General features: G+C 46.2%; 1 protein-coding gene across 6 annotated transcripts in view; it reads right to left on the bottom strand.

Moving 5' to 3' along the window:
• FGFRL1 (fibroblast growth factor receptor like 1) overlaps positions 1–26,781 on the bottom strand; it is a 167,151-nt gene extending 140,370 nt beyond the window's left edge. For 3 of the 6 annotated variants that reach the window (XM_028728820.2, XM_028728821.2, XM_077930721.1), the window contains exons 1-2: positions 25,611–25,703; positions 24,892–25,000 (exon numbers count right to left, since the gene is read on the bottom strand). In XM_028728820.2, coding sequence (XP_028584653.2) covers positions 24,892–25,000; positions 25,611–25,688 — 187 coding nt within the window. In that variant the 5' untranslated portion in view covers positions 25,689–25,703. Of the gene's footprint in view, positions 1–24,891; positions 25,001–25,364; positions 25,388–25,555; positions 25,590–25,610; positions 25,704–26,458 lie in introns of those variants that run through there. The other 3 variants (XM_028728822.2, XM_077930720.1, XM_077930719.1) reach the window with 3 other exon arrangements.
• Positions 26,782–27,084: the final 303 nt, after the last annotated feature.

Below are 27,084 nucleotides of genomic sequence, written 5' to 3'. Positions count from 1 at the left end.
CGTCATGGGGATTCGAACCGCCGACCTTCTGATCGGCAAGTCCTAGGCTCTGTGGTTTAACCCACAGCGCCAACCACGGCCCTCATACACTACTTGTACATTAGGTTAATTTCCAACCAAGTAAAAACAAAACAAAAACCCAGAGGTTTGCGCCCCCACACACATGCACACACCCCTTCACCAACAGAATAATAGAATAGTAGAGTTGCAAGGGACCTTGAGAGTCATCTAGTCCAACCCCCTGCAATGCAGGAATCTCAGCCAAAGCATCCATGACAGATGGCCATCCAACCTCTGCTTAAAAACCTCCAAGGAAGGAGAGTCCACAGCCTCCCAAGGGAGTCTGTTCCATTGTAAAACAGCTCTCACTGTCAGAAAGTTCTCCCTGGTGTTTACTCAGAATCTCATTTATTGTAACTTGTTTTTGTTTTTTTAAAGATATTTATTAAAGTTTTCAAAATGTTACAAAAAGAAAAAAGAAAATACAAAATAAAAACATTTAAAAACAAATCAGTCTTTCCATATCTTATCTTTTGTTTGCTTGTTTCCCAGACCTCCTCACACCTCCCTTTTTTGTATTCCAGTTAATTCAGCCAATCCTTTCCCTCTTTGATTTTATCTTAATCTTTTATCTTAATATATTATAGCTTTAAATTATCCCCTGTTAACAATCCATTTTTACATATTCCTTTAACATTGCTACTAAAAACCACTTAACTTCAATCCAACATCATTCTAACATTCATTAATTTTGCAATATTTCTGTAAATAGTCTTTAAATTTCTTCCAATCTTCTTCCACCGACTCTTCTCCCTGGTCTCGGATTCTGCCGGTCATTTCCGCCAGTTCCATGTAGTCCATCACCTTCATCTGCCATTCTTCCAGGGTGGGTAAGTCTTGTGTCTTCCAATACTTTGCAATACTCATTTAATGTAACTTGAATCCAGCAGTGTGGGTCCTACCCTCTGGAGCAGGAGAAAATAAACTTGCTCCATCTTCCATGTGACAACCCTTTAGATATTTAAAGATGGCTACCATAGCTCCTCTCAGTCTCCTCTATTCCAGGCTAACCATACCCAGATACGTCAACCGTTCCTCATAAGGCTTGGTTTCCACACCCTTGGTCATCTTGGTCGCCCTCCTTTGCACCCGTTCCAGCTTCAATCCTTCTTAAATGGTGATGTCCAGAACTTGCCTATTGTAATAGGTTACCTTATGACTCAAGTACTTCTTACACCTTTCTCTCAACTTGCCTTTTCCAGACTGCAATTCCCTTTCTCTGAGATCATTTCCTTGGAAGGTAGCAAGTGGGTTATCAGCATACCCATCCAAAATCAGTAGCCTTGGATGGGAAGGGGTTAGGTCAAGAATGGATAATGACTCCTCCTAGTTCTTCCTCCTCTGTGGGGTGGCAGGAATCATCCTGCGCACTGTACCTTCCACAGCCACCTCACGAGTGTTCTTAGGTCGGAGACTCCTCTGGCCACGTTCAGACACCTTACCTGAGGCTCCCCATTCCTGAATGAGGCTACCCATTCCTGAATACAAGGGGGGATGCTGCTGTTTCCACTACCTTTACATAGAAAACAGCATTCCTCTTCTTGATATACAAAAGCATATGGGATATACAATCCCGGTGAGAAATGGCTAGCTGCAAAAACCACAGTGCATTCTGGTCCGTGCCTCAAATCCTTCCTTTTTGTTTGAAGCCTCAGTAGAAACCTTCCTGCTAATCTTTTTCCATTTCATTAAAATAACACAGACTGTCTGTCTCCAGAGAAAGACTGACACAGGATGTAGAAAGAAATCTATCATTAGTAATACATGGAAGCATAATTTATATATGTGTCAAAGCCATTTTCTGAAGGAAAAAAATTATAGACCAACCCCCGACCCTTTAGGCTACCATACTGTAGTAAGCAGTCAGACATAACCCAATTAACTTGATTTGGAGATCTCGGAGATTAGCAAGTGGGCTCCGACGGAAAACCTCAAAGAACAACTTCGTTTATTTATATTTTGGCCAGTCTAGTCATCTGTTACCAGAAAACTCAGTGGCATCAACATTAATCCCTCCATGAAACACGCAACAACAATGCCCATGTTTGCCTCCTTTCTCTAAGAATCTTAGATGATATAACAATGCTTACTGAACTTTGTCTAATGTTCCTAGACGGTGGAAAAGTGGCACCCCTCTTTTCCAGGCCGGGAGAAACAGTTACAAACGGATTAAAGGATTACATACACATTCAAACAAACTATCCTTATCTCAGCATCTCTGTGGAGTGCTTCCACTCAACAAGTTGCTTGGATTTAACTCTCTTCCTTCGGGAAGAATTCCCTGTTTTAACTCCTAAGACAGGAAGTTGAATAAAAGAGATCCTTCAAAAAGGAGGAAGGGACATAGAGATGGAAAAGGTTTGTGTTGCCCAAATGTTTCAGTTTGGGGCTTTGTTTTAAGGACTGGAGAGAGTATTTATACACTGTTTCAGTTCTTCTGGTCCACAAAGATGCAAAAAAACAGCAACAAGCCAATTACTTCAGCAAGAAATGTAAGATTTTGTGGGAGTCATAACCGTCTGTATAACACAAGGTTGGTGCTGTTTATTTCCAATGTCAACTATTTCCATCCCTTGAAACAGAGAATATTTTAGCTCTCTGAGTGGCAGAAGGTCAAAGTGACGTCAATGGTGGGGAAATTAGTACGTTCTGGTAGCTTACAAAACACATTTTGTGAACTGCAATGAAAACAGATAAATTACTGTATTTCTACAAACATCTACACAACATATAGAATTTTGTGGCCACACCATCACAGTGGTCAGTTTCCTACGAATACAGACATCCAGAACTCACTTTTCTGTTCCTCGCTCCCATTACTGAAAACAGTTGTCAAGAGATGTGTATTTGAAGTTTATTTCAAATACTGAAAGTTGAATAACTGTCAGAACAAAACATTTTACTTACTGGAAATTGGAGAAACAAGAAAGGAAACTCGGTTAAAACGAAGTCTTAAGACCATCGGTGCAGAATTAATCCATGGGTCCCATTGCTGCTGTATTTGCCAATTAGTGCTCTCAAAAGAGCTACGGCAAGACTTTTTTTTCCTAACAGATGACAAGGCAGGCACATCAATTTTATTATAAAGCACAAATTATACACCCTGTAGAGGCATTAAACAATAAGACAACCCTCGCTTTGAATTTTACAGACGCAATACTAAAGGGGGAATGGGATAGGAAGAGAAAAAGCAAGCAAGCTACTTTCCCTAGAGGAAGTAAGCTTGTGCTACTTTTAAACAATACAGGTGCCAAGCCCACCCCAAACAGCAAATAGCAGTCTACCAAGCTGCCAGGAAAGATTCAACACTCCACGGCCCTAACCCGCTTTAAGAAATGGGGCGCCTGAGGGCATTACAGGAAATTCAAATGTAGCCCTCTACATGTTTCAGATTCATATTACTGCTGCTGCTGTCACCTCCTCCTTCCGGGAGCCCCGGATATAGGAGGGGGCATTAGGCTGAGGACCCTTTCAAATCTGGCAACATCCAAAATGTGATTTTCCCTGCTGACAAGCTAAAGTCTCCCTTGTACCCATCACCGCCGCTCCCGCTAGGCCGTACTGCGGCTGTGCGGCCGAAGGACCCGAATGAGATGGGCAGCCTGGCATGGCCTATGAATTGATGAGGAGCCTTGAGAGGAGAGAGAGGGCAACCATAGAGAAAGCAGTTCAGAGAGAGGAGGGAGAGGAGAGGAGGTGGAGGCGCGGGCAGGTGTTCCAAGGGCTACAAGGGAAGGACCGCAAGCGCTTCTCCCATAGATTTGTAGTGGTAGACTAGCATAGATGGTCTGATCTGCGGGTTTACTTCGGGCGCTATTCCCCCCCTTCCTCCCGCCCCCCTGACGGAACTGAGAGCTGCAGATGGAGCATGAGAGAAAAGATACAGAACTGCAGCAGCATCTTCGTAGCTTGGACTTCGTTTTGCGTGAAAAGTGGTTGCTGCTTGTAGTTATTTAATTGCAGTGTTTCATCAGCTGGTGTCTTGAGCAGCAACCTCTGGAAACGAAGGGCTAAAAACCGGCGCTGCTCTCCAAAATTATCTGGTCCCTTTTAACTTCGTATTTCAGCTGGTTGACTAAAATCCCATATTTTCAAGGCTGCTGTTTCCTTATTTTCAAATCTGTAAGTTGACAGCTATGCTCTGTTCCCAGGTATCCCTACGACAGGTACACCGGACAGCATTTCTGTTTCCTGCATTAAGGGGAACTGAAACTGAGAAAATCTGGCCCCTATGAGGCCACGGCTGAGGTTCAAACCAGGAACTGGCAGCTCATCACTCATACTCTTAACCCAATATGTCGCAGCTTCAACAAGTACTGCAGTCCCAGCCAGCTAAATAGGTCTATTGTAGCAAAAGTCGTGGAAGAACGGGCCTAACAGCACAATCCTAACCATTTCTCCGCAGAAATCGATCTCACTGGAATTGCAACCTAATTCATTATTTCTGAGCAGCATCTCTGTCCAGCAACCTGCTTATGAATACTCCATTCACAAGATAACATGTTTTGCAGGACTGCCTGTACAGCAGAACCTTCAAAATCCTGCTATATGAAAGGTTCTGGGTACCACTGGGATGCCACAGTTACCGTGGCACGTTAACTATGTAAATGTTAATGCATTTTGCAGACCTTCCTTTTAATATACAGAATTTGAGAATCCCTTAAAACAGGGGTCTGCAACCTTTAAGACAAAAAGAGCCACTTGGACCCGTTTCCGAAGGGGGGGGGGGGACTGGGAGCCCCAAAACCATTGCGACATTTAAAACAAATATATATCCAGAGCCACGATCTGACAGTGGGCGGGAAGGTGACGTCGGGACGGTGCGTGACTAATGCACGCACCGCCCCCATGCGACGTCACAGCCAGTACAGCGCCCGCCACAGTGGGGAGTGTCGGGGCGCACAATGCGCCTCCTCCCCTCGCTAGTATCCGCCCCGGAGCCGCGGCAAAGGTGTAAAAGAGCCACATGCGGCTCCGGAGCCGCGGGTTGCAGACCCCTGCCTTAAAACATTAAAAGATTGATGTAAGGACCATCCTCCCTTTGTTGATGGCAGCCACGTCCACTCAAGAGTGTTTTATTGCGTAAATACAGCTTAGGGATTCCAGTATTGAGGATTGATTCATCACAATAAAACAAGGAAGGAAGTATCAGAGTTACACTACTGTGGCAAAAACAAAACAAGCATATGAAGTCTACAGCCGCCTTCATCAGGTGCATACAGCTGTCTGACAAAGTGGGCTTATAAGTGTTAAGTCTTTAAAATGCCGTAATATTCCTTTGAGAGAAAGGGTGGCATACAAACCAATAGAATAGAATAGAACAGAGCAGAGCTATCTCTCTGGAGTTTCTTGATCATGCCACGTCCATTTGGAAGAAAGAAAAACTGCAGAACAGAAATTGGTTTTTAAAAACCCACTATCACTAGGCAAGCGGATATATCTCAGAATGCCCATTCTGAATTCAAGCTTTTCAGTTTATCAGCTGTGAACGAAAGGTAAGTAACATGTTCTGGATAACTTTCTGCAGGGGTCGGCAAGGCTTACCGGGCATGGGGCTGGATCACTCCCACGGAGATTCTCCATGGGCCAGAAGGGTGCAGCGTGACGCCAGAAATCACTTCTACGCATGCCCAGATGCCGAAAATCACACCTGCGCAGGAGCAATTTTCAGCATCTGGGCGATTTCTGGAGCCGCAGAAGAGAGTCCCCGTGCCGTGCTGTACCGGTTTAGTGCAGCGCACGGGGACTTGCTGAGCAGGCAGCTCGGTTCAGGGGTGGCTCGTGGGCCGATTAAACAGCCTCCGTGGGCCTTAGGTTGCCTTCCCCTGACTTTCTGGGTATAGGATTGCCATCTTTTTCCCGGTGAGCACCTATGGCTGCAGCATATGCACATCAGACAGAAATTCAACAGGTGATGTTTATTTTATCGCGGTATGTCTGAAGTGGGGAGGTCCCAGCATTTTGACTTCTGATTTCTGCCTGTCATCAAGCTGTCAAAGGTACATAAACCCCGTCATTAGAAAGTTGTAATTCTGGGTGGGAGCTTGTTTGTCAAATAAGAACAAACACAGAGCAAATAAAGTTGCTACCATACCTTTAACTATGTTTAATGGTTTTCTAAATGCAATTTCAAAGCCTTGATTCAATTCATTTCATGCTTTTTGCCTCTTGGGAACCTGCGAGTGACAGGCATAAGCAACTGGCAAAAATGGACGATAGGCAGAGATTTTTAGCAGGTGGGAGTCACTTTTTATTATTCTAAAGCATACTTTCAGCTATTTCAATTTATAAGAAAGAATACAGACAACGAGATTCTGAGTTGTTCTAAACTGCTGTGTTTAGATGCTCACAAAAGTTTACATTATTTGAAAACATTTAAGAGTCTTGCTTGCTTAGCTCAAATGCCCGTGTTTCTCGATGGAGCCAGCCAGCTGTTTTCAGGAAGTGCACAAGCATAGAATGAAGACAAAAGCTCTCTCCTGTCTGCTCCCCCCAACCAGTGGTATTCACAGGTATATTTGCTCTGAGCAAGAAGATTCCCATTTAACGACCATTGACAGACCAATCCGCCGCAGATTTGTCTCATCTCCTTTTAAAGCCCCCTAAACCATTTTGCAGCTATGAATTACGTCATTCAATAATGTGCTTAAATTTATTTCCAGACAATTCCAATGCAACTTACCCTGTCATGAAAGAGGGAAGGAAACTTCCCAGAATCTGCTTGTCTTCGCACCATGTGCTATTATATAAATCTTGATCACGCTCAACCATTCAGCACAATCCTATGGATATTTACTGAGAAATAAGTCCTACTACATTCAGTGGGGCTAATTCACAAGACAAAATACACCTGCTAAAATGTCTTCTTTTGCACAACTTTCAAACTTGCGGGAGCCTTGCACTCTAGCCAGCCTAAGTAGGATGTATTACATCACAGCCATGCAGCATAATCCTTTGTATTCATTGGTGCTTATTGTTGGGCAAGTGTGCACGGGATTTCATAACTCATCTTTTTTAAAAAATGAATGAAGCCCCAAATGCTATAGCATTTTCTCCTATGGAAGATGCTCAGATTGTTCAATAATTTTGATTGCCCGCTTCTGCACTCTGAATTGCCCAAAGTATTTGAAATGCAAGCACCTAGAGAGTTACATTATTTGCATGCTGGTGTATTACACTGTGTTATATTTTCAATCCCTACACAAATTATCCCTAGAAAAAGTGCCTTTTTGGGTAGCTACTGCACACTGAGTTGGTGTTTTCTTTGGTCGCAAGATCTCTTTCCTACTCAGTCATCACCACTAATTCAGACCCTATCAGTGTATATGCAAAGTAAGGATTATTATTTTTTTGCCCCAATGCACCTCACTTTACACATTACCTCGAATAATATGTAAAGTGAGGTGTTATTTGGCCCATTATTTTGGCCGTTTTAATGCCAATTCACACAGTCTGGATCCTTTTTGAGTCTTTGCCATCCTGAAATTTGATGCCATAAGCAAACTTAGTTTCCTCACTTTTCACTCTTGGTTTCAGCTCATTTATGAATAAATGAAAGAGCGCCAAATACAGATATCTGGGGAACTTCACAACTTTCTTCTCTCCATTGCAAGAAGTATTGTTGGGGTTTTGTTAAATTATTATTTCTACCGACTACTTTCTGTTCTTTAACCAGTTACTAATCCACAGGGACTCCGGTCCTGTTCTGCCAGGACTGCTACATTTACTTTTGGGGAATCCAGGAGACAAAAGAGAACAGCTTTTATAAGTTACTCCCCACATAAACAATTTTCCAGTTTCTTTTTCCACAACTCCTGCTCAACTTACTGCACACCATATAAGCTTAACTTTTCCTGCTCAAAGGAAAGATATAAAATAGCTATAAAACAGCATTGTTTGGCAGGAACTGACAAGCAGAATGAAATGGAAAGAGAAAAGCTATCTGCGGCCCAAGAGTTGCCTTTCAACATCTCATTTGTAATGTGACAGAAGGAACAGCTGGGGGCAGGCAATCTTCTTTTTGTCAATGGGAAAGTGACAGGAGGACAGAAGGAACCCTCACTAGGAATCTGCCCTGTTATTTCAAAAGCCTCCAGTAAAGGTTGTCTGGGCTTCTACCTCTGACCTGACCCCCACCCTTAAGAAGCCTCGCAATCTTCCTCAGCAACTGTACCACATCTCCTCGCCACTTCTGCGCCTCAATTGCACCCCAGTCCATTTCTCCTGCATTGAGGAATGTGCACAAACAGTTCCAAGAAGCTACAAGCAAAATGCAAGGGGAGCTGACCTTGTTCCTTTGCATGTAGCAAAGCCACCTCAGCAATTACTGGCCCTGATTTGAGAAATCCACAATGAACGGACACATGTCAGGATAGGATATAGGGCAAGGAGACAGACGGCTGGATACTGGGTTGCTGAAGGAGAGCTGCAACCAGTTTAAGTGGCGCAACACTGGGGAATGTCATAGGCAACTGGGCAGCTGTGACATCGAAAAACTGAGGTTCTCATCAGGTGCCTAAGAGACATCAAAAAAGGCTATCATGCCAACCCTTTTGGACACTACTGTTCGAAATTTGTCAGGTGTCAGGCACATTTTGCACCTGGCTATTGGCCACTTACGACCAAGTTAAGATGTTCAGGTGTCTAGATGGCACCTGATATCTCCACCATCTGGAGGTGCATGCCTGGGAGCCCTTGGGTATTGCCTGTTTTCACACACTAACATCACATTCTGGAGAATTCGATCTGTGATGTTTTATCTGCACAATCAGAAAACATTTCAGGAACCGAAAAGTTGTCTTGAAAAATACGGCTTTTGAGCTGTCTGGCCCCCAAATGGCAAGTAGACATTCCGTTCTGGCAATGGTAACCCTGGTTTAAAGAGCGGTTTGTAGCCTAGCTCATATATCTGAGTTTCTAACTTTTTGGAGACAATTATATACAGTGGAACCTCTTGTTACGTACAGTCCTTCTTGCGAACGCTTCAGGTTATGAGCTCCGCTAACCTGGAAGTAGATGCTCCTGGTTGCAAACTTTGCCCCAGGATGTGAGCAGAAGTCATGCGCCAGTGGTGCAGCAGCAGGAGACGCCATTAGCAAAAGCGCACCTCATGTTAAGAATGGTTTCCAGTTACGAACGGACCTCTGGAACGAATTAAGTTCGTAACCGGATGGTACCACTGTATTGGAACGCATTAGGCATAGCTATGTACCACAAGACACTTTTCTGCTTCTGAGCATTGTTCTGAAGCATTGTCTCCCTTGGCCTTTCCTCCGCTGCTCCCACTACACATGGAGCAATCTCCTACACAATCTTTGAATATTTGCCATGCTCAGCTTTAGGGACTGGTGGGCTTCCCATGGACCAGGAAGCACAAAATAGAGTGCTGGAAAATGGTAGCATGGGAAGTTGTGAGAAGTTCCCAAAATTCCCTGAACTGTGCTGCAACCTGCCGCTTCAAAGAACTAAACAACTCTTCATAAGTCCCTACAATCATCTGATTATGGGAGCTTCAAAGCACTGAGTCACCTGACGTGTGTGTTTCCAGGTGATTGACAGGTCCTGTCCACCTGCCAAATTCATTGTGTGCTGTCGGCCACCATTGCCTAGCATTGTCCGAGGCAAGTTCATTGTCGCTTCTCCCGTTCTGCCGCTCCCACTCTGCAATTTAGCAGCCATTGCTTGCACTTCACAATTCGTCTAGAAATCTTGACAAAGCTTTGCCTGACTTGGCACGGTCTGTGCTCAAGCCACCCTCTCTCCCCACCTACCATCCCTCCCCAAAGCCAACTTCCACCAAGAACAATGAATTCCAGTTTAGTGTCAACAACAGTTGGGGTTTTTACAGCTCATGCTACATGTACCTCGCAAAAGGGCAGTAGCTACTTTTAAAACCATAATCAGGGTATTGTTCTCTCTAAATGGACCCAGACTCCGCAAACATGCGTCTCAGCACAGTGCCAGAGAAGGGTGTGTGTGTCTTGTTTTTAAAACAGTAAATTATGTTAATTCATTTCCTCTGGCCAAACAGCGGTAATAAACTTGGGGGAGGGAGAACAGGAAAAGTAAACAGGAGTCGATTACAAGGAGGAGGAGGGGTGATAACATGACCAAACGCCTCTTTAGAAAAGGACATTATTTCATGGTGCAGAATTATTCCTTGTAGTCTAACATTGCTTCAGCTAAATGCATAAAAGTAACTTTCCCCGCTTATTTTTCAGCTTGATAGACAGCTGGTAAACTCACAAGATCCAGGAAATCAGCCGGTATTATCTACAAGCTGCCTTCTTCATCCCAGCAGCTATCTCCCACATGCTATTTGAGTCTCAAGAGCTACCGCAGCCAACATGTGGACTTGGAGCCAGTTTGTTGTTTTCTATCAGCAAAATAATTTCCTTAGTGTGCTACCTAGGCTGGACTCCCAACAGCTTGATCAGCACAGTTTGGGGAAAGGGCAGGCACACAGTCATGGGAATTAGCTTGCCCAGCCCCCCACTTTCTAATACATATACAGCACGGTTAAAAATTCTTGGAAGACTGCACTGGAAGAATTTAGTGGCTTTAGACGGATAAAGAAAAAATAAGCCTCAGATTCCACTTACTGAGGCCTTATTCTTCAAAGCAACAAAAAGTTCCCCTGGCTTTATCTAGGGTGAGGAGACAGCAGTAGCTGGTGTTCCATACTGGTCACCCCCTACAAATGAATTAAATTGTCCCATACCAAAAATATGCAGGCCAGGGTATGCCAAACTTAATTCTTGTGGGAGTAACACTGACACCCCTATTTTTCCTCTTAACAGAGTATTCACACGCCTTCTCACCCTGTTTGACAATGACTCAACTTCCACAGGGTTCAGTTCTCTTCAATGGCAAGGTAAAGGTAAAGGGACCCCTGACCATTAGATCCATTTGTAGCCGACTCTGGGGTTGCGGCGCTCATCTCGCTTTACTGGCCGAGGGAGCTGGCGTACAGCTTCCAGGTCATGAGGCCAGCATGACTAAGCCACTTCTGGTGAAACAGAGCAGCGCACGGAAACGCTGTTTGCCTTCCCACCAGAGCGGTACCTATTTATCTACTTGCACTTTGACATGCTTTCGAACTGCTAGGTTGGCAGGAGCAGGGACCGAGCAACGGGAGCTCACCCCGTCTTGGGGATTCGAACCGCCGACCTTCTGATCGGCAAGTCCTAGGCTCTGTGGTTTAACCCACAGCGCCACCCGCGTCCCTCTTCAATGGCAAACTATGTTTCAAATCCAATTCACACAGAGACAGCATCCAATACCCTAGCATTAGAGCAGATGCTACCCAAATGTCTGAGTTATTGTTTCTTTCCTCCTGGAATACGCTTTTCAAGCAGTGCCTTCCCTGCACGTTTGCTGTGATGAAACATGGGACAAATCCCCGGCAAACTGTGCAAGAAGCAGAGCTGTGTACTTGTGGCTGTATTAAAACTGGCTGTAATTACACAATGTGGATAAACCCAAAGCCAAGTACAATCGTAGAGTTGGAAAGTACCCCAAGGGTCACCTAGTCACACCCCATGCAATGCTACCATAAGATATTGTTATGAACACTGACTCAGAAAAATTAACCTTGGAAAACCAGTGATTGTCCACAAATTGTCCACAAATTGTCTAGTTGTGGACAACTCTGGGGTTGTGGTGTTCATCTCGCTTTACTGCCCGAGGGAGCTGGCGTTTGTCCACAGACAGTTTTTCCGGGTCATGTGGCCAGCAGGACTAAGCCGCTTCTGGCGAACCAGAGCAGCGCACAGAAACGCCGTTTACCTTCCCGCCAGAGCGGTACCTATTTATCTACTTGCACTTTGACGTGCTTTCGAACTGCTAGGTTGGCAGGAACTGGGACTGAGCAACGGGAGCTCACCCCATCGCAGGGATTTGAACCGCCGACCTTCTGATTGGCATTACATACGTTATAAATCGGTTGCCAAAATTGTGTACTCAGAGCCAACCCTACCTTTAGGAAGGGTGGGCCTCTGGTTTCAGATAGCAGGTGGTGCGGCGGAATGAGTGTGTGCCCCCACAAGCCCCCATTGCACCAGCAAATGAATGCATGCAGACCCCACCAGCTACCTCCATTCCACTTAGCCTCTAACCAATGCTCCATGCTCCACGGTCAAGCAAACTCCTAGCTGGGCTCAATAACACTGCCCCACCCACCCCATCACCTGAGCTTCTACCAAGCTGCTTCAGTCCCCACTTCTGCCAGGTCACCTTCTTGCTCTTTTTGAACTGCATTCGCATCAGCAGCTGCAGTTCAAATAAAAGAGGAAGCTAGCAACGGCAACTACCTGGTTGGACACTCAATAGCCCCTTGGTATATACCTACACCAGGGATGTGGGTGGTGCTGTGGGTTAAACCACAGAGCCTAGGACTTGCTGATCAGAAGGTCAGCGGTTCGAATCCCCAGGTGAGCTCCCATTGCTCGGTCCCTGCTCTTGCCAACCTAGAAGTTCAAAAGCACGTCAAAGTGCAAGTAGATAAATAGGTACCACTCGGGCGGGAAGGTAAACAGCATTTCCATGCGCTACTCTGGTTCACCAGGAGCAGCTTAGTCATGCTGGCCACATGACCTGGAAGCTGTACACCGGCTCCCTCGGCCATTAAGGTGAGATGAGCGTCGCAACCCCAGAGTCGGGCACGACTGGACCTAATGGTCAGGGGTCCCTTTAACTTTTTATATACCTACACCAGTCAAGAGCTAGGGCACTAGACTGGGCAGCACCCACTCACATGCAGCGGCACCTTATATAGGCCTCCCACAAGTCTTGCCTGGCCAGATCTCCCAATATGGGGTGGTTTCTCTGGGGTGGTGCAACATCTAGGGTAAATGGTGACTGACAATGAGGAGGGAAGTGGGTTCTGCCTCAGGCAGAAAAACGGCTTGGGTTTGCCCTGTGTGCGTTCTCATCCATCGGAGTAAAAAACCTGACCAACTATTCAACTGAGTGAATAGTAGAAGGATCTGGAGCACAAAAACTCCATTTTTTGTGATTTTGGGCAAAACTAAAAAAAAAAAAAAAAGCTAAACAACATTTGTGTCCGGATTTTAACTTTTTGAAATATGTCAGCCCTAGTTTTTCTGCCAATCTGAACTGGAAATAAAAACAGGAACTGTTACCCATTTGTTGTTTAACCTGATGTTCCTTTAAAATTTATTATGGAGACCTCAATGAAAGCTAGGAAGTTTGAAAACCACTATTACAAATTAACTCCTCAGACCAAATAACAGCAACTTCTGAGTGTGAGCTTAGGATCCAGAAATGGCATGTTTGTCTGCATCCTTTGGTGGCAAGGACTGCATGAATGGCAAATGTCTAACACAGGAAGAACCGGAGTAAAACACTCTCAGATGAGACATCTGATTAAATTCTCCTAAGCCAATTTCACACATTGAGCGGGGGAGGGACAAACGTTTTTCTGTGTCTTACTAAGCAGGAAACCCCAATCCCATTAATCCTTGATGAAATTAGTCTGGACAATGCAAAGCTTCCGATTGACTCAACAACTTCTATTGACATGCATAGCCAGCCAACAAGTGGGGCTTGGTGCTGGTCTATATTGTTAGTACCACAGGGCCTGGTCTATTTCTCTGTAAACAAGTAACAGAGAGCTAAGGATGAAACCATATTTGGCGGCTGCTTTTCAGCACAGTCCAGAAGGAAAGTGTTGCAGAAAGTCACAGCTCCTAAACCAACCTTCCCATGTGCATCGAACAATGACTTAAAATATTTATTTGGAAAGGAATGTACACTAAATATTATTGCGTAATCTGAGCTGCAAGTTGCTCATGGTCTGAAAAGACCTCTCTGTTTCCATGTTGCCGAGGGTCCCAACTTTCCAGGCTTACATTAATATGCCTTTGACACCTTCCTAATATTAGTTTTCCAATTCAGCTTCAGTTGCAGTGGGAAAGAAAATGTGTTTTTTATTATTTAATAGGTGGTCCAAATAAATGAGCTACAAGGGCACGTGATCCACCAGGCAGTGGAGTAACAGCAACATTCATACATTCATTCATTCATTCATTCATTCAATTTATATACTGCCCTATTCCAGGTCTCAGGCTGGTTCACAGAATAAGGGTGGCGATGTGGGTTAAGCCACAGAGCCTAGGACTTGCTGATCAGAAGGTCAGCGGTTCAAATCCCGGCGATGGCGTGAGCTCCCGTTGCTCGGTCCCTGCTCCTGCCAACCTAGCAGTTTGAACGCACGTCAAAGTGCAAGTAGATAAATAGGTACCGCTCTGGTGGGAAGGTAAACGGCGTTTCCGTGTGCTGCTCTGGTTCGCCAGAAGCGGCTTAGTCATGCTGGCCACATGACCCGGAAGCTGTACGCTGGCTCCCTCGGGCAGTAAAGCGAGATGAGCGCCGCAACCCCAGAGTCGGTCATGACTGGACCTAATGGTCAGGAGTCCCTTTACTTTTACTTTATACCAGGAGGTCGCAGGCCGGTTCACAGAATAAAATCAAAATATAAAACCACAAAATGCACAATTGAAACAAAAACAACAACCCAAAAAAACCCAAGTCATTTTAAAAGGGCATCGGATGTCAATCAATCAAAGGCCTGGTTAAAAAGGAACATTTTTGCCTGGCACCTAAAGGTGTTTAATGAAGGCACCAGGCGAACTTCCCTGGGGAGAGCATCCCACAGATGCAGAGAAGGCCTGTTCTCATGTTGCCACCCTCTGGACCTCTCGAAGAAGAGGCACCCTAAGAATGGCCTCAAAAGATGATCTCAGGGTCTGGGTAGGTTCATGTGGAAAGTTTAGTGTCAGAGAATAGGTTTTACGATGAAAAAGGCCCCAGGTTCAATTTCAGTCAAGGACTCTATGGTAGAAGGGCTGGGAATAATTTCTGAGGCCTTGGGAGAGCAGCGACCAGGAAGATAAGAAGATAGGAGTCTAGATGAATTCATCTGATGTAAGGCTTGCACTTGCTGTGCGTGAGATGAAGGATAGTGACGTCGGCCCTGCTCTCAGCGGTACGAAGCAGTTTCCCAAAGGGACATTGGTCACACAGCCAATCCGGCCATGTCTCTACCTGCCTCACATCTGACATCTTCTATGTGGGGCAAGTAGGTACAGTTTGAGGGAAATGGTCTCGCAGACCCAATTGGTGGGCCTAATCTGGACCACAGGCTAGAGATTTCCCCACCCCTGCTGCAACACATCATGCCTAAGTCATTGATCTGATTGATTTTCCCTCCCAACCCCACAGAAACTATAATCTGGTACTGCTCCTATGGATCACCCCCATCTCTCATTCTTCATAATTTGGCCTTAATGCATTTCACAGGGCCAAGGACAGAAGTTTGTATCTTAGATTCAGATAGGTGCAAGGAACTATCACAACCTGGTTTGCCAGCTACTTTTCAGAACAATTAAACTGCACTCTACATGAATGGATGTGTAATGGAAGGAATGTGATCCAAGCAACACAACATACCGTACTTTTCGCTCTATAGGACGCACCGGACCATAGGAGGGGGAGAACAGGGGGGAAAAATCTCCCCCTCTCTGCTCAGCGCCCCTTCAGCGAAGCGGGAGGAGAAACGGAGCCCCTTCCATTTCTCCTCCCGCTTCACGGAAGGGGCGCTGCGCAGAGAGGGAAAACTGTGCAGTGCCTCTCCAGTGAAGTGAAGCCTGGAGAGCAAGAGGGATCGGTGTGCACCAACTCCTCTTGCTCTCCAGGCTTCAGGCAGCTATCCACAAGCCTTTGGAGCACAGTGGGAACTCCTGCAGTGCTCCGAAGACTTGCGGATAGATGCCTGAAGCCCCCGGAGCGCAGCGGGAGTTCGCGCTGTGCTCCAGGGGCTTCAGCGAAAGCAACGCGAAGCCTCCAGAGCTCTCCCTCTGCGCTTCGTCGGCTTCGCGTTGCTATCGCTGAAGCCAAGGAGCCTGCATTCGCTCTATAGGACGCGCACACATTTCCCCTTAATTTTTGGAGGGGGCAAGTGCGTCCTATAGAGTGAAAAATGCGGTACTACTTTTCTGGAATTTCCATAGGGGCCTTTTCACTGCTTACACAAAATACCATTAAACTAGGCAAGTACAATTTGACAACCCATTTTGAAACTGCCTTGATAGGCGTGGGGGACAGCTACGGCATCCCCCCACCACAAGTTAAAAACAACCACTGCCCAAGTTTTTCAGGGGTTTTTTTTTCTTATTTCTGGAATTATCAGCTCTCCAGTTCTTCATGTACAAATACGGACAGTTCCAAAAATACCCATTAAAAAAGCAACAGAACCTGAGAGGCATCTAGCTTGTGACACATCTTCCATTACTCCTTCCACAGTCACTTGACAGGATACCTAAGATTGTGTAAATCTTTCATGAAATAAATTTAACAGGCATGAAAAGAAATCACTTTGTTTCCTGCCAAGAGTGAAACTTTTCTTCAGCAATTATGGGAGGGGAGGGGGGGCTGGAGACTCAAAAAAGACAAAAATCAAGACAAATCTAAGTTTTCTCCAAGAGGTCTCTGTTCCCAATTTACATTTTTCTTCCTTTACTGACGTTCAAAATTAAGTTTGAGCACTTAATATAAGAAGTAGCCTAGAGTTATTGGCTGGATTTCTTCCTGAAAATTGGATGGGTTCTGATGAAATAAAACTTAGGTTATTCAGAGCACTGCTGGATACCATGTTTCTACAAAAACACAATGGGGAGACTGTATAATCAGGGCAACTAACCAAAATGCAAGCGATGTTTATCTGACTTGTGAAGGGGGGGGGAATCGGAGAGGGGCTTGGATTTTGAGGGTAGGCAGTTTGCATTAACTCATAAAATGCAAGCTTTGAACCAGTATAGTAACACAGACACTGCACTCACTTTAGAAAGCAGCAACAATTTGCATGGTTCAGCTACAAAGATCCCTGCAAAAGACTCTGGTCTGGATTTCCAAGGTTCTCTTGGGGCTGTGTCCTAGACCCTGTTTCCCACCCTTATGCTTTTGTCCCTGTCCAGTTAATGACTAATTCTAAGGCCTTTTGATGTGTTCACCTATTTTCAAAATTGTGAAGTCTGAAAGTGGCGAAGCTGGGCGTTTGGAAATAAAGGCACCCTCATCGGAGAGCCAGGGGTGACTGCAGCTTTTGGTTGAGTGAACATTCAGTGAAAAATGCTGGTTGGTTGCCATGTAATGTATAAAACAGCTCTTAAGCTTGCAATACCACATCACAAAGTGACACTAAAAAACAGGAGGGAGTGTTACTTTGTCTCAACTGCAGGCAAATTTACTAGGCCAGATGTTTAGAACAGACCAACTTACTTGCAACAGATGCAATAGGCCAGAGAAAAGTTGGTGAGGATTGTGGGCAGGGAACAAAGACTGTGTAACTTCCAGAATATGGAAAAAGAGTTACTATATCTTCATAAAACACTCACTTTATAACCAAGAGGCTAATACTATACTAGCACTGATCTATGAAAGAGTCTTCACAGCCCCACAAGAGATAAATAAATGCCTGTGACCTGAAGGAGTCAACAGATACAGTGGTACCTCGGGTTACATACACTTCAGGTTACATACGCTTCAGGTTACAGACTCCGCTAACCCAGAAATAGTGCTTCAGGTTAAGAACTTTGCTTCAGGATGAGAACAGAAATTGTGCTCTGGCAGTGCGGCGGCAGCGGGAGGCCCCATTAGCTAAAGTGGTGCTTCAGGTTAAGAACAGTTTCAGGTTAAGAACAGACCTCCGGAACGAATTAAGTACTTAACCCGAGGTATCACTGTACACTACCAGATTAGAACTGATGTGGATAATCATTTTGTTAACTCTTCCAACAGAGCTCATAGTAGCATATAGGTCATCCCATTTTGCCATCACGACAAACCTGTCAGGTCGGTTAGATGATGAGACAGGGCCAAGGTCACCTGCAAGCTCCATTGCTGAGCAGGTATCAAAACCTAGGTTCTGTACTCCTCCTGTTCCTTGCACAAAAGGATTTCATTTTGCCACCAGGGAACAGAGATATTTTGGGCTTGGTCCACCATCGTCCTTCATCTTCCTTCCTCAAGGGATGTCACAGTTTTCTCCCAACATGTTTTTAAGTCAATGTGATATATTCAACTAAACCATCTCAGCACTGCAAGTATTTCCACTTGTGCCCTTCTCCTCCCACCACTGCTCTACGCTCTCCCCATATCTTCTCCAAAGAGTTGGGGAAATCCCTAGACCAGATTTAGGGGGCACAAAAGGGGAGGAGAATGTTCCATTGAGGTAGCAGGAAATATTGCACTGATAGAACACTCACTTTGCGCCATGTTGGGATTATACCCATTACCTTGTCTTCAGGGGCACTGTTTTAATTTGTTTGTTTGTTTAAACAATTTGTATACCACTTACACATGGTTATCTCTAAGCAGTGTACACGACCCGATACAATAAGACCAAAGTCATGAAATAAAGCTATAAAATCAGAGTTCGGTTAAAAAGCTTGCTGGAATAATAACAGTGAACACTGGTAGTTCAACAGAGAAGGGGGCCTGTCGCTTCAACTAGAAGGGACTTCCACAAAACTGGGCTCACTCAACGTATGACACCTTGCGGATCTGAGCCACAGGGAACCACGAACAGTGGCTCCCGCAAAGACCTCAGCGGCTGGGTTGGAATATAAGCTGTGCCAGAGATATCCAGTTGGAAAGGGCCTTGTAAATTAATACAAGAACCCTGAACCTGGTCAGGTAGCATGTGGACAGGCAATGCAAGCTTTTGAGCCCAGGACTTATGTGCTGGCTATGGTCTGTCCCCATCAACAGTCGAGCCACAATATTCTGCACCAGCTGGAGCCTTCGGATCAGGCCAAAGGGTAGCTCCACACAGACTGCACTGCAATAATCGGCTCTTAAGGCTCCTAATGAATCACTGTCTGCTATACTGTGGCAGAGCAATTCTCTTGCTCTTTCTGCACTGGTGCCCTCCCTCCTTCCCAGGACTAAAAGCAACAGTGAACTTTGCCTGATGAACCATCTATTTTCTTTTAGTTACACTTCAAAAGGATTTTACTTGCCATGCCAAAAATCGTGAATCGCTGCAATACAGATTAAGAATGAAGGTCTTAATTCCAGTGACCCCTCTCACATAAGCACAGGCCACAACTGCAGTTTTTCACTGCAACAGTCCAACATTTTCACCTTTTGACTACATTTAAACGATGAGATTCCTCGTGAAAGGAAATAGGTCAGAAGCTTTGAATGAATCCCCAAACATGGCAGGAAAAGTACAGTGGTTCCTCGGGTTACAAACACCTTGGGTTACAAACACTTCAGGTTACAGACTCTGCTAACCCAGAAGTAGTACCTCGGGTTAAGAACTTTACCTCAGGATGAGAACAGAAATCGCGCGGTGGCAGCGGGAGGCCCCATTAGCTAAAGTGGTACCTCAGGTTAAGAACACTTTCAGGTTAACAACGGACCTCTGGAACAAGTTAAGTTCGTAACCCGAGGTACCACTGTAATAGGAAAACCCAATCCAGGCCAAAAATAGGCCTTCAAAATTTGCCATGATCCCCTGGAAAATGAAAGAACTAAACTATTTGGGTATATTGGGTGGTATCCAATGTAGCACTCATTTGAAGTCTCTCAGTGGTATATTTGTTAAAATGGAAATTATGGAATTTGTTAAAATGTGAAATTAACCATTAAGTGACCTGGAAGAACTTAGCTTCTCATTCCCTAACCACTAGACATGCTGGCTTCGTCCAAGAATATTTGGAGTGCACCACATCGGCTCTTCCTGCTATAGACCATGAGAGGAACAAGAGACTGCCCTGTATTTTCACATTGCAAGGAAAAACCAAGAACTCCTGACTAAAGAGCAATCTACACAAAGAACTATTCCAGCTGAAACTAAACACATGCTCCTTGATGTAAAAGTGAAACAGAAGGCAAACATTTTGACATGAAATAAAACAATCCTTTTTTTCATATAACCAAAGGAAAAGAGTTTCCACTAAGCACTGCAACACTGGGATTAATTTGAAAGCAGACCATTTGAAGGGGAAGAAACCATGATTTTACAAGTCAATGCAGACCAGGCTGGGTGCTACAAATTTATGGAGAAGGAGAAAGCTTCATTGATAACTCTCAAACTCAATAAGTAAAAGGCGGCATTCAGAATATTCCCCCAACCCAAGGCAAACTAAAAGGTCTTTGTGTGACTATCATGGAGTTTACATACAATGAAAAAAAACCTAAACCAGTCAAATATCAGATTCACTCGATTCATTTTTCTGTGAGTACCATAGACAAAGCTGATTTAGGTAGCAATAATATACATGGGTGGTGCTGTGGTCTAAACCACAGAGCCTAGAGCTTGCTGATCAGAAGGTTGGCGGTTTGAATCCCTGCAACGGGGTGAGCTCCTGCCAACCTAGCAATTCAAAAGCACGTCAAAGTGCAAGTAGATAAATAGGTACCACTCCGGCAGGAAGGTAAATGGCGTTTCCATACGCTGCTCTGGTTCGCCAGAAGCGGCTTAGTCATGCTGGCCACGTGACCCAAAAGCTGTACACTGGGTCCCTTGACAAATAAAGCAAGATGAGCACCGTAACCCCAGAGTCTTCTGTGACTGGACCTAACGATCAGGGGTCCCTTTACCTTTTTAAGATACACGCTTACCTAGGACTAAGTCTCAAAGTCAATAGGGTGTGCACCTGAGAAGACAACCTAGATTGTACTTCACAACCACACACACAAATATGTTACAGTGATTGTTAATACACACGAAATATTTGTTAATCTTATTTGCTGCCATAGTGTTCTGTCTAGTCAAGTTGTATGGGATCAACTTCAACCTGTTACCTCTGAGGATGTGGACAGGCTGCATGGACGAGTAAAACCAAACCACCTGTCTTCTTAACACTTGCCCATCCTGGCTCACAGAAAGGAGCCAGATAGGACTGGGCAATGGGCTTCATGGGTTGGTGAATGCTTCCCTCTTGGAAGGAGCATTCCCAGAACCCCTTAAAGAGGTGGTTATCAAGCTGCTTCTTTAAAAAAAGCTATTTGGACCCCACCACTATGGCCAATTATCACCCAGTCTCAAATATTCCATTCCTGGGCAAAGTGATTGAGTGGGTCCAACTCCAGGCCCACCTGGAGAATGCAGGTTATTTGTACCCCTTCCAATCGGGTTTCAGACCCCATCATGGGACTGAAACCACCTCAAACGCTCACTTGTGGGGTACCTGAGGGCTCTATCCTCTCTCTCCACCAATATGCAGCTGATGTCCAGCTCTACCTCTTGTTTAAATTGGGCCCAGTGAAAGTGGCAAATGTCCTGTGTGTCTGGAGGCGATTGGAGGATGGATGGCAGTTAACGGATTGAGGTTGAATCCCAACAAGACAGAAGTACTGTTTTGGGGGGACAGGTGGCAGGCAGATGTGAGGGACTCCCTGGTCCTGAATGGGGTAACTGTGCCGCTAAAAGACAAGGTGGCCTTGGGGTCATTTTGGACTCACAGCTGTCCGTAGAGAAGGAGTTTAATTCTGTGTCCAGAGTGGGTGTTTAGCAGCTCCATCTGGTACGCCACCTTAGACCTTACCTGCCTGCACACTGTCTCACCAGAGTGGTCCATGCTCTGGTTATCTCCCACTTGGACTACTCCAATGCACTCTAAGTTGGGTTACCTTTGAAGGTGACTCGAAAACTACAACTAATCCAGAATGCAGCTGCCAGACTGGTGACTGGGTCTAGTTCTGAGTGCCATTCACAAAGACAGGTGCCCAGTTTAATCTAAGCACATGCACATGTGATCACCTGACCATGGAAACTCCACAGGATTGTTATCCCAGAATGACTCCTTGTGGTGTCAGCCCTCTGGGACATTTGAAGGCTCAGAGATGAAACAAATTATTGGGAGTCTCTTGCAACACCTGTCCTATTATACTTACAAATTTTCCAGCCCAATTTAATCTGGTGTATCATCCAGTAGCCCGAAACTGATGCAAAAGCTTGCCTAGGGAATCTCAAATGCTTGTGTAATCCTTTCAGATTAGAGGAAAATAATGTACATGATGAAAGAAGTACAGGATCCAGGAATTTTAGAGCACGTCCAAATACACATGGAAAAGAATATCACACTCCCTTCATGCCACCATCTGGCAATACTCTTAATTTTACTTGAATCGACATTTCTGAGTTTAATTCTGTTTCATACAGAGAAATCCCATTTTGTTTCTGAATCTGTATTTTGCAGCTCAGTGTAAATGTTCTGACCCACAAAGTCCAAAAGGAATGTCAGACTGCGCAAATCAAGTGCTGAGAGTCTAGTTCTACATCATTCTTCTTCCCAAAGCTTCATATCTGAACATTCCTGAATCCTGGATTTATTATACGTCGATGCATCTCTATGCTGAGGCCACAAGGTATGTTACAGAGAACGTTCAAAAACTACAGGGCATTGAATCTTAGAATTGTAGAGTTGGAAGGAACCACAAAGGTCATGTGGTCCAACCCCCTGCCATGAAGGATATCTCATTTACTCAGCTGTGTCTCCCATAATGCAACCATCTCCTCCAAAACAAGCCCGAGAGCTGCCACTCTCCATCCTCATTCTCAAATTTACCCCAATCCCTCCTTTCGTCTCCATCCTTCCAACCCCTAATAGACAATTCCTGTTTATTAAGCCCACGAATGGGCAGCTACTGCAAATTCGTTGGTGACTCTGTTCTCCAGACACCACTGCAGTGAGTGGGAATGCAGTTAGTCACTCAAACCAACCTATTAATGTATGGTCAAGTTGCATAATAAAGTTTACATTATCTAGTAAGAGCTTCATAATTATGACACATACTTAAGACAGTGTGGCCTGTTAATGTCTTACCAATTTGGGAACAAGAAATCTAATTTTCCTTACATCTGGAAGTAGAGCAAACATTTTACCACTCCATTATTAAAATCTGGCAGGGCCACAAATAACCAAATATAAGAGGCATCTCTAACCTGCAAGCTGCCACTTAGATGTTCCTCTTCTAACCCACCCAGTTATTCCTCCTTAACACAAATTAACCATGTGACTTCACCCCGTACTGCACCCAAAACCAGAGTGGCTGAAATAGGAAACTCTTATATAATTGCAGTGAACATCTACCTGGACCTATGGGGGAAGGAACACACCACAGGCACACTTTAGAAACTGCGACACTTTCTAGCAGAAAATGATTCTCCATTCATTTTGAAATATACTAAAGCTTTTTTTCAGACTGCAACAAAGCGGTGATCTTTAAGCCTGCCACTTTATCACACTGACATCGCATGTTCCATCAACACTGCATCATGGAGCTGTAATTATAGCTTTTTCTTTTAAAAAATCACAAACCTATTCTTAGCAATCAAAAGTTCACAAATGTTCATCATTTGTCTCAGGTATCACGTTTCCTCTGTAGACAAAGCCCAAAAGAAAAGCCATTGTGCTCTTAGTTTAATAAAATATCATTACTCGGGAGACTTCAATGCAAGTGCCACATTGCATTTTGAACATTCAGTTAAACAACTGACAAAAAGTATTTCAAATCAGTTTCACATTCAAAGTAAACACAACACCCTTATTGCCTGTAAGTCATTCTGGACCCTTCCTTGAGTTCTGCATGATATATGAATCTAAATGTATGACATCGTCTCAGTTCATTCCGTACTGTGACTGGACCTTCAGGTCTTTCAAAGTCATATACCATTTTCTTTTCATAAGGCATGCAGCATAAATGGCAGATATATGCTACGGAATGAGCTCAATAGAGGAAACACACATTAATCAAGTGGACACTAATTCTTGGAGCAAGGCTTTGACTCCCTTCCTCCCCAAGTCATATCTGGTTCATCTACAGTACTTCCAAATTCACTGGCAGTGGTTCTCCAAAGTTTAGGCAGTTTCCCCCATCCCTACCTTCGAGATGCTTCCATTAAGCTATGACTCTTCCCTATTTCGGCAGCTCATGGATGGAGTCCAGAACTATCAACATCTATCAGAGTTCTGGCACCTACCTTGAAATGGTATGAACCAGTGCTTGTACCCATCGTCAAAAGTACACTAAGTTAAAATACCTAGTTAAGGTGGCCTTAATTGAACAGTGCTCTCAACAGGGGATTTTATGTTTCAAATGAGAAAAACGTTTTTTGGTTCCCAGTATTTCTTAGAGTCAACATGACTGCTCCAGCCCTCTGATAAGGAAGAGACAGCAACAGCTCCCCTAACTGTTCCTCTGTTAAGTTCTATTCTTTATAAGGAATTATACACTCTACTTCCTTGGTTATTGTTTTTCCTCAGCCTCCCTCTGGTAATGCAACCTGTTTAAGGGAATCTGATCACACACTGAAACCCCAGTGCTAAAATATGTGCTAGCTGTTGAGAACTGTCATTTGCCTGTCACTTGGGTGAACTTAATGGATTTGTTTGTTTAGTTTAGCGCTATTGGGAATACACAGAGCCCGGCTGGGAGAGATTACAGAAGGGGAGAGGCTCTCCTGATCCACCGAGGAATGCAATTGTTTTCCTTTTACTCCAGACTGAAAACTGGAAGCCAACTGCGTATTTTCACACCTAAGAAAGAACAGCAACTGGAAAGCCCCCCCAGAGCACACCTGCCTGGCAGGAAAGAAGGACCAAGAGAGAGTATAATAGTTCTGTGAGATAGAATGCCCCATTTGCAAAGAGGAAGAAAGCTTTCTATGCAACAAGGAACATTATATTATTAGAGGGTCTCTGGAAGGAATTCAAATGCACGCAGACAGAATGTATTCCAACGGGGCAAAAATACAGAGCACAAACCACTTGCAGGCAGCCTGAGGCCCTCTCTGCTTACCTCTCACAGAATCAGCAAAGACAAGAACGCCCACAAAAAGCAGCACAAACTGAATTTCCATTTCAAAAGCTGGATTGTCTCTACTTTCCAATTCGTTCTTCTTTCCAACCTGGAAATAGGAGAGCGGGGAAAGGGGGGGGGGAGAGAGAAAGAGAGAGAGCTGTAAATATCAAATGCCGAACTCAAAACTTTATATCAGAATTAAAAAGAACGAAAGTGGTCAGCAGTAAAGATCCAAACGCACTGCCGTAGTTTTAGAAACACACAATCAATTAAACTGCATGTGTGTGTTTTTTCCAAAAAGAATCACAATAATAATCAGCGCTGCCCTTAAAAAGATCCCTTGCGCTTCTTAAAAGAGAAGAGGGGTGTCCGTAATAGAGAAAAGCTGTTTTTCTGCATAACTGCTAATAGTGCATCAGATGGTCTTCAGCAGTGAGTAACGCGCGGATTCTCTGAAGCTCGAAGCGCACCGATTTAAATCGTTTCGTTTCTTAAGTACTTCTCCAGCAGTTGTACGCTTGTTTTGAAAGACCAACGCGCGCCCCATCCGCGGCCGCGAATCCCGCCCGCTCCAGCTCCAGCTCCGGCTCTCCCAACACGCGCCGAATTCCTCCCTCTTGTAAACTCCCCGATTTAAACGTTCTCTGCCCTCGGGACTCACAACAGCACTCCGGGTCGAGCCTCCGACAAAGCAAATAATTACACGCTGCCATTACCTTACAAATTTGTAACGCCGGCGGGGCCGCGCGGGGAGGGGGAGGATGCCGGGGGCGAAGATACACGTGCGCCAGCATCCCCACGACAGTAAGCACGCGTGTCTGGGGCGAAGGCAAATAATTACACGCTTACAAATTTGTAACGCCGGCGGGGCCGCGCGGGGAAGGGGAGGGTGCCGGGGGAGAAGATACACGTGCGCCAGCATCCCCACGACAGTAAGCACGCGTGTCTGGGGCGAAGGCAAATAATTACACGCTTACAAATTTGTAACGCCGGCGGGGCCGCGCGGGAAGGGGGAGGGTGCCGGGGGCGAAGATACACGTGCGCCAGCATCCCCACGACAGTAAGCACGCGTGTCTGGGGCGAAGGCCGAGGGGGGCCCCCAATTCCAAGCTTGATCGAATTAAAGCCTGCTCCAAATACGCTGCAGCTCGACCACCCTCGCATCTACATGGCGGGGGGGGGGACGACCGAGCGAGCGCAGCCTCGCCGCTCAAATGCCCGGCGGAGTCCGGACACTGCCCCGATCCGCCACCGGCATCGCCGCCGACGGGCTGCCCCGCGATCGGCGACGCCTCCTGCCTGCCCTTCCCGCCCGGCAGCGGGCAGTTCCGACGGCGCCGCTCGCTCGTCGCCGCCGCCCTCCCGCTTTCCCCGCAGGCAGCCAGGGGACTCCGCTTCCCCTCGGAAGGAGGCTGCCGCCGCCGCCCGGGCGACGGGACCCGGGGGCTGGGCAGCCGCGAGCCGGCGGCGGCGGCGGCGGACACCTGGGACACCGCGGGCAGCCGCCGCCTGCCTCCCTCCCTCCCCTGGAGGCGCTGCAGCTCCAGGGGCTCCGGGCTCGTACCTGCCGACGGCGGGGTCTCCTCACGCCTCGGGGCGCCTGGGCTGCCGCGCCGCAGGGCCGCCGGCGCGCGCTCCGCCTCCCGCTCGCCCCATGTGCCGCGACGCCGAGTCCCCTCAGCCGCCGGACTTGGCGCGCACTTGTCCAAGGAGGCGCCGCGGCTGCTCTCCTCACAAAGGAGCCGGGCGGACGGCTCGGGGCGCTGGGACCGAGGGGGCGGCGGCGGCTTCCTTGGCGGCGGGGCTGGCTCGGGCTGCCGGTCCCTGCGAGCGAGCGAGCGGGCGGGCGAGGGTCGGAGGGAGCGATGCCGCCGCCGCCCGGGCTGCGTCCGCCTCAGGGTCCCGTCGCGGGGGGGGGGGGCGGCGGGGGGCGGGGCTTGGCTTCCCCTTCGGGCTGCGCGATTCCGGGCCGCCCCGCCCACCCCCAAACTTCGCACCAATCGCGCCGCCGCCCCGCCCCGAGCTTAACCCTTCGCGTGCCGAGCCCAGAGGACCCCTCGCGGCCAGGAAGATGCCGCGTCTGTTCCTCGCGGCCCCGGGAAGGAGCCTCTCTCCTCTGTCCGGCCCGCGGAGCTAGAGAGGCGATGCCCCCCCCGGGAAGGAATCACGCCCCCTCCCCCGGGGCTGGCG

Source organism: Podarcis muralis, chromosome 6 (genome assembly GCF_964188315.1).
Source record: "Podarcis muralis chromosome 6, rPodMur119.hap1.1, whole genome shotgun sequence".
Lineage (NCBI taxonomy): Eukaryota > Metazoa > Chordata > Lepidosauria > Squamata > Lacertidae > Podarcis > Podarcis muralis.
This window is presented reverse-complemented; position numbering and strand designations above follow the sequence as displayed.